The sequence below is a fragment of the Dipteris shenzhenensis genome, chromosome 31 (genome assembly GCF_047967505.1).
Source record: "Dipteris shenzhenensis isolate YYH24624 ecotype China chromosome 31, Dip_SZ_1.0, whole genome shotgun sequence".
Taxonomy (NCBI): Eukaryota; Viridiplantae; Streptophyta; class Polypodiopsida; order Gleicheniales; family Dipteridaceae; genus Dipteris; species Dipteris shenzhenensis.
The window spans coordinates 31,713,471-31,723,258 of NC_141626.1; the positions used below are offsets into that span (position 1 = coordinate 31,713,471).

At 41.4% G+C, this 9,788-nt stretch overlaps 1 protein-coding gene across 1 annotated transcript; it reads right to left on the reverse strand.

Moving 5' to 3' along the window:
- Positions 1 to 3,263: 3,263 nt before the first annotated feature.
- LOC147881346 (transmembrane 9 superfamily member 7-like) lies at positions 3,264 to 8,450 on the reverse strand. Its single transcript, XM_087402240.1, has 7 exons — positions 8,256 to 8,450; positions 7,607 to 7,771; positions 7,388 to 7,500; positions 6,946 to 7,054; positions 6,747 to 6,859; positions 4,963 to 5,116; positions 3,264 to 4,835 (listed from the first exon to the last, which is right to left on the reverse strand). Exons 1-7 carry the CDS (start codon positions 8,355 to 8,357, stop codon positions 3,678 to 3,680), a joined length of 1,914 nt encoding a protein of 637 aa, XP_087258366.1. The 5' UTR covers positions 8,358 to 8,450; the 3' UTR covers positions 3,264 to 3,677.
- Positions 8,451 to 9,788: the final 1,338 nt, after the last annotated feature.

Genomic DNA, 9,788 nt, shown 5'->3' on the forward strand with positions numbered 1-9,788 from the left:
GCAAAATAGATATAAAGGTTAGTAAAAACTAAGGTGGATTAAACAATGACTTGGGAGTTTCCATGCTAAAGAATTATCCAATAGATGTGAATTAATTGTATGGCACTAGCCCGACCTAGGAAATCAAAGTGTGTGTTTAGATTAAAAAGTCCCATCAATAATTAAGCCACACAATGAATTCCATTAATTGGATAAAAAGTTTTTTTTAAAGGGAAACATATAAGAAAAAAATGTTAAAGACATCTAAGTTGAAAAATGCAATAACCAAAGTTTGCAAAAAAATTCACCAAAATAAAGAATTTTCAATAATATTGAGTTTGACAAACACGATATTGAAAAAAAATATCGAATCCTCAAGCAGTCCACGAGACGTTAGAACATCCTAGTTACGATTGGGTAGACAGGTAATGCCTGTTTTCCTCAGCTTGTTATCGCTTTACCTAGGAATATAGACAACCATATGGATTCTTAGATTTTATGTATATATATAAAGTTTAAATCACAAGTGGACTAAGGAGCAAATGAGTGCATGGGTTTAGAAGAGATTAGTGAAGGTATGGGAGGATTAGTGTGCTTGGTGCGTGGGTTGATTAAAAAGATAGTGTAAAGGAGAGATTTCACGGAGGGTTACTTAAAAGAATAATTCATAGTTGGGGAAGTATACATGTGTGTGTCTGTGTGTGTGTGTGTGTGTAAAGAAATAAGTATTTCTATGAGATACATTTACTAATCAAAATTTGTGTGTGTGTGTGTGTGTGCACGCCCGCGCATGTGAACATGTACGTGCATAGGGGGGTGCATCTCCTCCTAAATGATGACTTTGTAACACCTTCAAACATCCAAGTTCGCTTCTTTTTAGCCTCCATCATCCTCTTAAGACCTTCTTTTTGTTGCATGTGTGTGGCCCTCGTTCAATAAAGATTATTGTTTATTTCATACTTGTCCATGCAAATTCATTTACAGATCTTTCCAATTGATCCAATGGTCGAAATGCATTATAATTGCGGCAAGCTTGTGCATGGCTCTCAAGTGAGAAATTCTCCATCTTGGAGTAAATGCTACTAGTGGTTGCCCACTACTTGTTGTGTGGTCCACCATAAGTACTCTACATCCTATGGTTGGAAAAAGCCATAGCTTTTGAGCACTTAGATAGAGATCTTGCTCTAATGGTGAGACGAGTAAGTGCCTCACATGTGCCCTTGGATGGGGATTGGACCAAATGGTGGAGAAGAGGTGCTTCATGTGCATCTTTAGGTCACATCTTGGATACCCACACAAAAGATTCGGCAATTGGAGTGGCGGTTGCCCCCATGTTCATAAATGCTATTGTGTGGTCCATTGGATTTACTGAAGGCGTAGCTTGTGAGTCCTTAGGTAGAGAGCTTCATCTAAAGGTAAGCAATAGGCACCTCACATGTGCCCTTGGATGGGGATAGAATAAGAAGGTGGAGAAGAGGCACTTGATGTGCATCTTTAGATTAACTAGGATGATAAGCCCAATCATTATGCACCATTATACCAGGCACCAATGCATCGACACCATCCATCCATCCATTATTTGCATCTTACTTTCCCAAGGACTCAGAGATTCAATTTTTCCCTAATCAAATCCTTATGAGACCCTTTTTTAGTCCAAATCTCCCCTACTATAGAGACAATTTGCATTGCATTCCTATTTTGGAATTTAATCAAAAAGACAATTCTCTCTCTCACGAGTAGTTTTGTTCATTGGAATTTTGTACATGCTACTGCACACTTCCCCCTACGTAACTACTTTTCCTCTCATATCCACCCACCAACAATGCCAAGGAAGGAGAGAGCTGTAGTGCCCCACCAAGTTTTGCCTCCATCACCCAGTTGCCATATTGGAGTGCACTTTGTAATATGGAATTCAGCTTGATGACCTTTAGAGAGTGGATGATGAATGTGGTTTGTGTTCACAAAGTTCCAAAATGGATGTATAATGTGATGAGAATGTGTTACCTTACAAACGATTTCTTTGATATGATAACTTGCTTATTCATCTTATGGGAAGCACAAAAAGAATACGTGCCCATTGACACAATAAGGGAAATCACATGTTCAAAGATACTAAGAATGTCAAAAGGAAGCATGGCAAGCTCTATGCTATTGGGTTTATTACAGAGAATGGGAACCAATTTTAAGAAACCACAAGAAGATTTTGGGATGCAAATGGAAATTTGACCACTATATTGGAAGTTTATCACAAGGCAACTAAAAAAGAAATGTTAATGCATCTATGCAACATCAAGAACATATTTCTTAACTATAATATTGTTTTATTTTAACGCTTTTTCATATTTCTTAGTTATTTTCTTTCAATCTTGAATATATTTTAGGTAGGAGCATCAAACCATGTGAGGTAAAAACTTTATAAGCAACTTGTATTAATATGCTGATTTTGATGAAGATTAAGATGTAAGGAGTTGAGAAAGCTTCAATCATTCAAAAACTTCCCCACTTGCCTATCACAAAGGTATATTGTTGCTCATTGAAAACCCAATCAATAAGTTCTTCATCTTGGGTAAATACTAGAGCGCATCTAAAGTATTTCGTGACTTTTGATACAATGTCCAAATGGAGTGCAACTAAATGGGTTGGCCACAATTCGTATTGAGATGGTCACATAACAATCAGTAGTTGCAGCCTGTTGAGTCTATCAATCACCTGTGAAAGACAAAGTCGACAATATCCTCTGCAATTTCAACAATGTGATTATAATATTCCATAGAAAATAAAGGGGACATATGGTAAGTTTTTAGTACCCTCAAATTTTAATTAAGGTGATTAAATGATGACAATCAATACAATTGAGAGATAAGAAGGTGACAACGTCTGCAATATGTTAAGCAGAAAGTAATAGAAGGCTTTACAGACATCCTGAGCTTTGCAGAAGGTGACTTGCTTTAAGGAAATCTGAGCTCCAAACCTTCAAATTATTAGGGAACCCTGCTTTCCTCTCTTCCACAAGGGCATCAATTGTACATAACATTAGCACAACAGATGGGCATTTCACCATGAATTATTTGCGAAAAGCTTACAAAGCAGCATATCATGCTTGTCATTACAAAGCTTTCCTTGGGCAATAAATCGCTAGGATGGCATGGCAAACATGTTCTGCCAATCTCAATGACAGGTTTGACAAAATAACTCCAATCTTTTTCGTTAATATTCAAACAAAGTATTTACCTGAGGCCACATTCAAGGACAGAAAAGCAAAAAGAGACATTTAATATCTCTGTAGTATCCTACATTACTCTTGAAAGTCACATGCCAAAAAGTAAAGTGAAATGATGCAGAGTGCCAGCCATGTACAAAAACAAGAGGACAAAACAACAACAAAAAGAGAGTAATTCTTCGTCCCTGATAAAAGCAAATAGATATTTGCCAAGCCTAAAACTAAGACATAATACTGAATTGATCTCCAAAATTTACTCGGTACAAGGGGAAATGCTCCCAGTCTCCTCAAATTCCGCTTACCAACTGTTCAATTCCTCTACCACATTAGCAGCTTCCATATGCAGTGATAGTAATCCATTCGAAGATATATACCCCCATTCACAGCATTCATATCCTTGTTGAATTGCCCTTGAATGTATTCATGATGTGCCCAATAAATCAGATAAAATATTTCAACCCCAAACTGAGCTACTACCTCAGTCAAACTTCACAGAAGCATATATGGTTCTCACAAACCAGAAGCATGCATAAAAGCCTATTGTCCCTGTGAGTACAAAGAAAGAGTAAGAAATGATGACCATATAGCCGAAGTAGAGTATCCCTGATACTACTTTTGTGATGTCAAGCTTTGTAAAGAAGTAGAAAGTTGCATAGAGGAACAGGTACAGTGCTGATGACCCTGAAGTGAAATATGACCGCCACCACCAGTGATAATCCTCACTACATAGTTGGAAGTAGCAAAGGACAATTGTGATCTCCGCACATGTCACGACCAGAATGAGGAAAACTATGAATAGGAAACCAAAAATGTAATAGAATTGGTGCAGCCAAATCGATGTCAGTATGAAAAACAGTTCGATGAAGACAGCACCAAATGGAAGGATGCCTCCAATAAGGATAGAGAAAGCTGGGCGCATGTACCATGCCTGCTCAGGTATCTGCCTTGGAATCTTGTTTGTGCGAACTGGATCCTCAATAGGCGCCTTCTTGAAACCAAAGTAACTTCCAACAAATACCAGAGGCACTGATATCCCGAACCACAAGAAGACGAGAGCAAACAGGGTGCCAAATGGAACAGCACCAGAGGACTTTTCACCCCAGATAAGGCAATTCAAAACAAGAAACACACAAAAAATGACACCCGGAAATAAGAAGGCTGTCTTCAATGCGTTGTTCTTCCAGTCTGAGCCCTTGAACATCTTGAAAAGGCGTGCAGAAGCATAGCCAGCAAAGATACCCATGAACACCCAGAGCAACAACAATGCTGTCATTAAACCACCACGATTGGCTGGAGAAAGGAACCCAAGGACTGCAAAAATCATGGTAACAATTGTCATGCCCAAGAATTGAACTCCACTTCCAACATACACACAGAGGAGTCCAGGCCTGGAAGGCGGCCTAAAGACATCAGCATGAACCAATTTCCAGCCTGTCTCCTCCTGAGCCTCCTCCTGAGTCTCCAGTTGATTGTACCTCGCAATATCTTGATATAGGGTACGCATCATTATCATTGCAACCATCCCAGACAGAAATAGCACAATCATGAGAGAGTTGATAATGGAAAACCAGTGAATTTGATCATCTGACATCAACAAATACGTATCCCAGCGAGATGCCCATTTGACATCGCTTGGCTGTAATGAGAAAAGGAACAGAAATCAGCACATATCAACGAGGACACTATTGATCCGAATGATGAGGATAAATTTTTGTCAGCAATACGAAGGAAAGATTGCAATATGTCAAATCCTAACACTGGACCTGAAATTTGATGTCATAAGTGAAAATAATTTCATCGCCATCTTTAACTTCTTGCAGAGGCTGACTGCTTGTAACTAGCTGCTTCGTATCCGGATTGCAAGTAAGAAGCTGAGGCTTATCTTTGTTGAAAGGCTTTTCATAGTCATGCTTCACACTGCAAAGGAATAATTACTTGGAAAGTTAAACACCAAACAGGGGCTTTAGCATGTCAATAGCAAGTTTCACACCACACACACAAGACACCCTAACCTGCTATGAAAATGGAGAGGACTAGAATTCTCCCTTGTGCTCTTGGCTTTACCCTATGATCCTCAAAACAAACAGAGACAGAATTATTTTATGCTGGTCCAATAAAGACCAGGACAGCAGGACAGAATTGAGTAAATGTTGTCTGGTACAGAGCTAATTTATCCCATGGATACTTATTTCCATGTCCTCTTTTGTGCACCTGTTAATCACAAGTGTGAGTTCTTGTTACATAGCCTGTGCACAGGTCATCTTTAGCTAGGCAGTGCCACTTATCATGGCTGATCACCATGCATACGTTATGAGAACATCACCATAACGTATGAGAACGAGACACATCCACAAGGGTTCCCAATAGGGTCCAAGGTGACCAAAAAGCGTGTTTGGCCTCATCAAAATGCGACAAAATATTTCTAGCAGACATGTTCTGCTGAAGCGCACTGCTGCTAGATGAAAGGTCTGAGAGTTCTTTTCACCTAGAAATTGCAGTCCGGCTGTTTTTGGGCTCTGTTTTCTGCTACTCTCTTCCCTCTTTCATTTCACCTCTCCTTCCCTTGCCTTTCAGCCACTATTCGGAAATTGCAGCCCCTTGTGCCCTATTGGAGAGTTTGGCCTTTTGGAAGACCGCCCGACTGTTTTGGATGACAAGCAGTTCTCCCTCATAACTTCTCCATTTTGGCTCATTCTTCTCTCACTCTTCCCTCATCCTTGCTTCTCGTCCCTATGCATGCTTGCACCCGAAATCCTTGCTTCTTCTGAGCCCAGGGTGGTTGTTTGAACTTTGGACAGCCATTTTATTTAAACTTCCTATCGTTTTCCATCTTCTCTCCCCTCCTACTTTTCTATTGATCCCATTCTTCGAAGTCCAGGGTAACCTAGAGGCTACCATGGCCGCAAGTGGAATGTATGGCAAGCCACTGTTTTCATGAAGAGACATGGCACATCTGGCACTAAGTAGCCAGTTTACTAATAATTCTGCCTATCCAGCTAAAAAGTGTAGGTGAATAACTCTTATGCTTTTCAGCTGAAGCATGCAAGCAATTACAAGCAAAAGGGGAGCAACACATGTAGGACTGCCACAATGCTTGAATGGCATGACATGAGGGTTGGAGTAGCTCCATGTCCTAGGCATGCAACATTTGCGTGCTGGAGTATGCCTTACAGCAAACGCCAAATGCAAAGTTCAGTGAGGTGATGCTATATCATAAAAATCAGAAATAAAAAAGCATTCAAGGGCCATCGTGGACACCCAGAAGAGGCCAAAATTATTGCTTTCAATGAGCCAAGAAATGAACCCCTGAACACTATGAAGTATACAAGATCTAGAACACTAGGTAAGACTAGACTGTTAACAACACCCAAGAACTTACAAAAGAGCAGCTGTCAAGGCACCTTGAACTTCTTCCGATTCTTCTACTTGAAAAATAAAATTTGAAATCCTTTCTCAATCAATTATTATTCCAAGGATGGTAGCACCTCAGAATTTTAACAACATACAGTACATATGGCACGACTTCAGTCATAACTTAAAAGTATACCTGTAAGGAGCAACTTCAAAACCCACGATGCGGGAAGCCATGGTATCAGGATCCAAATGGTATGATACCGTAAACATTAGATGATTGTGAATAAAATATTTTTCTTCACCTCCCTGTAGCCAAAAGAAAAATGCTTATTACCACTAACTGCATTCCAAGTATCTTTGGACACTCACAATATCCCAATATTAAATCCTACCTCTCTGTATGGTGCTTTCAAGCCAACAGGAAAACCTCGCTCATAGGTGTTGAAAGCAGTACCATCCTGCCTTGGCTTCATTACTGCTACAGGCAAGTTATCCAAAATCCTGACAGATGGAAATCTTAAGATCACGTACAGAGAAGCAAGATACAAGAAAAGATACACCCACTGAATTATACCATACGCCCTTCCAATGGCTTCACAAAACCATGGTTATGACAGTACATTGCAAGACTTTTAAAGGAAAGATAACTGAAATATATTCACAGCTGCAGTAAATTCTCTGCAGCAACTTGCAATACGTTGAACAGAAATGAAGAGTATCAATATATCTATAAGCATCCTGCAATATGTTCAACATACATGCAGTGTTTTTCACTCCAAAATAATAGCATAATCTCAAGAGCTGGAAACGACTACATAACCCAACACTACTCACATATTCACACGGTACTCCTCATCAATTTTTTCTCTGATGTTCTTTGCTGAAGACGGATCCAGCTTGTCAATTTTGCAAGCAAAATTACACAGCTTATCCACCTTCATTTGAAACTGCCATGACAAAATTAAGACAAGAAATTCCTGTTATCGAGACATACAAAATGATTAAGCGCAAACGCAGATAACTTGGTTCAGTTTGAGCGTAACTAGAGCTTACCACATACGGTGAGTTCTCAATGCGGTCGCCCCTCAAAACCTCACCCAGATTTTCAGCACTGTTCTCGATCCTTGGAGGTGAACAATAACCTAGAGAGTAATACTCATACGGTAACTGTGTCTTGGTGGATGTCAATTTGTTCACCTTGACTTGAAGCTCATCCCCCTGCATAGACACATCATATCCACAACCAATGAAGCAACATGAGATAAAGATGCATCATAAGCCGGAGATGATAGGCAAGGTAGCTTCTAAACATGCGTGGCCTCAATGACCATAAGGAAGCATCAATTGAGATCAGACACCGTGAAAGCTTGCGCTAAATTCATACTCAATTGCTGCTGATCCTAATGCAGGCTGGCAATTGGAGCAAGCTCCTCTACATCTAACGAACTTTCGTGTACAAACACAGAGCTCTTGGTACAAGCACAACCAGCGCAGGTGGCATAATCTCTTGTTAGGTGGCACAGGAGTCCCGGATCTGTTACATCTGCTCCTCTAGCAAGCAAATGCCGACGTGCAACCGCAAGATCCGTGAAGAAACGAAGCGACCGGCACGCAAGAGTCTGTGAAGGACAAAATCGGAAAGGCAGAGGCAACAAAAACCGCAGATTGTGGAAAATGCAACAAAGGGCAAGAAAAACGGTACCTGGGAGAAATCGCGGGGGGCAACACCGGGAAGGTAGAAGCCGAAAGCGGAGGAAGCGAGCAAGAAGGAGAGGAGAAGGGGGAAAAGGAGGCGAGGAGCCATGGGGGAGGAGGGAAAAGGAGCTATGGTGAGGAAGATGAAGAAAGGAGGAGGAGGAAGAGCTTAGAGAGGAGCCATGGGAGACAGATTGGAGAATAGGAAGAATAATAGATCTGAATTAAATAAAAATAAATAAAGGGGTAATATGGTGGGTGGTGCTTCTTGGCGATGGTGATCGTGCCCCTGCCCCCCACCCTCCCTCCCTCCCTCCCTCCCCTTCTCGCACTCCCGACTCTGTTCACGCCACGCTGCCTACCCCGCCCGCCCGCCTCTTCTTCATCTCTTGTCGGGCGCTATTGGCACTTTCCAGTTCAGTACAATGCAACCACCACCACCACAACAACAAGGGCCATCTCGTAATCGTGGCATCAACCCATCGGCTGCTGTTGCTGTGGCTAGTGAGTTCGACGTGCCTCCACCAGGAACGCGTGCCCGTCGGCACACCCATACCAGCTGCTCACCTTCGATCGCACCGGTCGGAAGCTTTGGCGTGCTCTGACAACCAAAATGAACCAGGCTGCATCATTGGCCGTTTGCAACTCCTTTGCCACTAGCTGGTGTGAACCTAGCCTTAGGGTGGGTTCACGGCTACCCATCTCATATTAGTAGACAAGCCCGTTACCAACTCACTAAGAAGCCCTGCAAGGGGGAAACTAGCTAGGTGGATTGAGTGATTAGTCTTGAGCCTGCCCCACCTAGGTTGATGTTGCACCTTGTCAAGGGCCAATTCTAGCATTTTCCTAAAGAGGGGACAGCCATCTCTCATTTTTCGGCCTTAAGGGATTTTTGTGAAACCTTCCTTCAATGTGGATCTCTAGTCCATTCCTCCTCACTTCGTTTAAGGCAGCCTCCATGTAGTCTTAACATCCCACCTTCTCCACCTTGGCTACCCTCATACCCACTAAAGATGTAGGCTCAAGTGTGGAAAGCAACTCTCACATTGTTTTTCATGGGGTTTTAGGAAGGCTCACAGAGGTTGATGGAGGTTTCATGGAGGTTGGTGGAAAGACTTGAAGAGTTGTTCACAAAATTTTCCTCAAGTGTGTCAAGTCTCATGTGTAATCTTAAGTCATGTGAGCTACTCACCTATGGAAGAACTTCATGGATGCATAGATGTCACTATAAACACTAGTTCATGCTATCAAATAGGTGTAGACTCATATGAATATGCATATGAAAGATTGCCTTGTGTGGGATAACTATGTGCAAACTTAAGAATGAATGGATAAAATCAAGAAGATACACCATGGATTTCATATTCTTGGGCATCGTTGGCCCATAATGCTTCTACAAAGAGGCATGGTCTACATCATGTAAATATGCACAACACTACCCTAAGTGTACATGAACAATTGCCTCATGGCTAGCATTCTGTTTATCTATCAAAGCATACAACCAACTTCGTCGACCCTGTAGCTTTTGAGCTAAGGAATT

Coding starts and splice junctions, on each gene's coding strand:
- LOC147881346 (XM_087402240.1), bottom strand. CDS start 8,357: ATGGCTCCTCGCCTCCTTTTCCCCCTTCTCCTCTCCTTCTTGCTCGCT. Junction 7,501..7,606: donor TTGAGAACTCACCGTATGTG/GTAAGCTCTAGT, acceptor TTGTCATGGCAG/TTTCAAATGAAGGTGGATAA. Junction 7,055..7,387: donor GAGGAGTACCGTGTGAATAT/GTGAGTAGTGTT, acceptor TCCATCTGTCAG/GATTTTGGATAACTTGCCTG.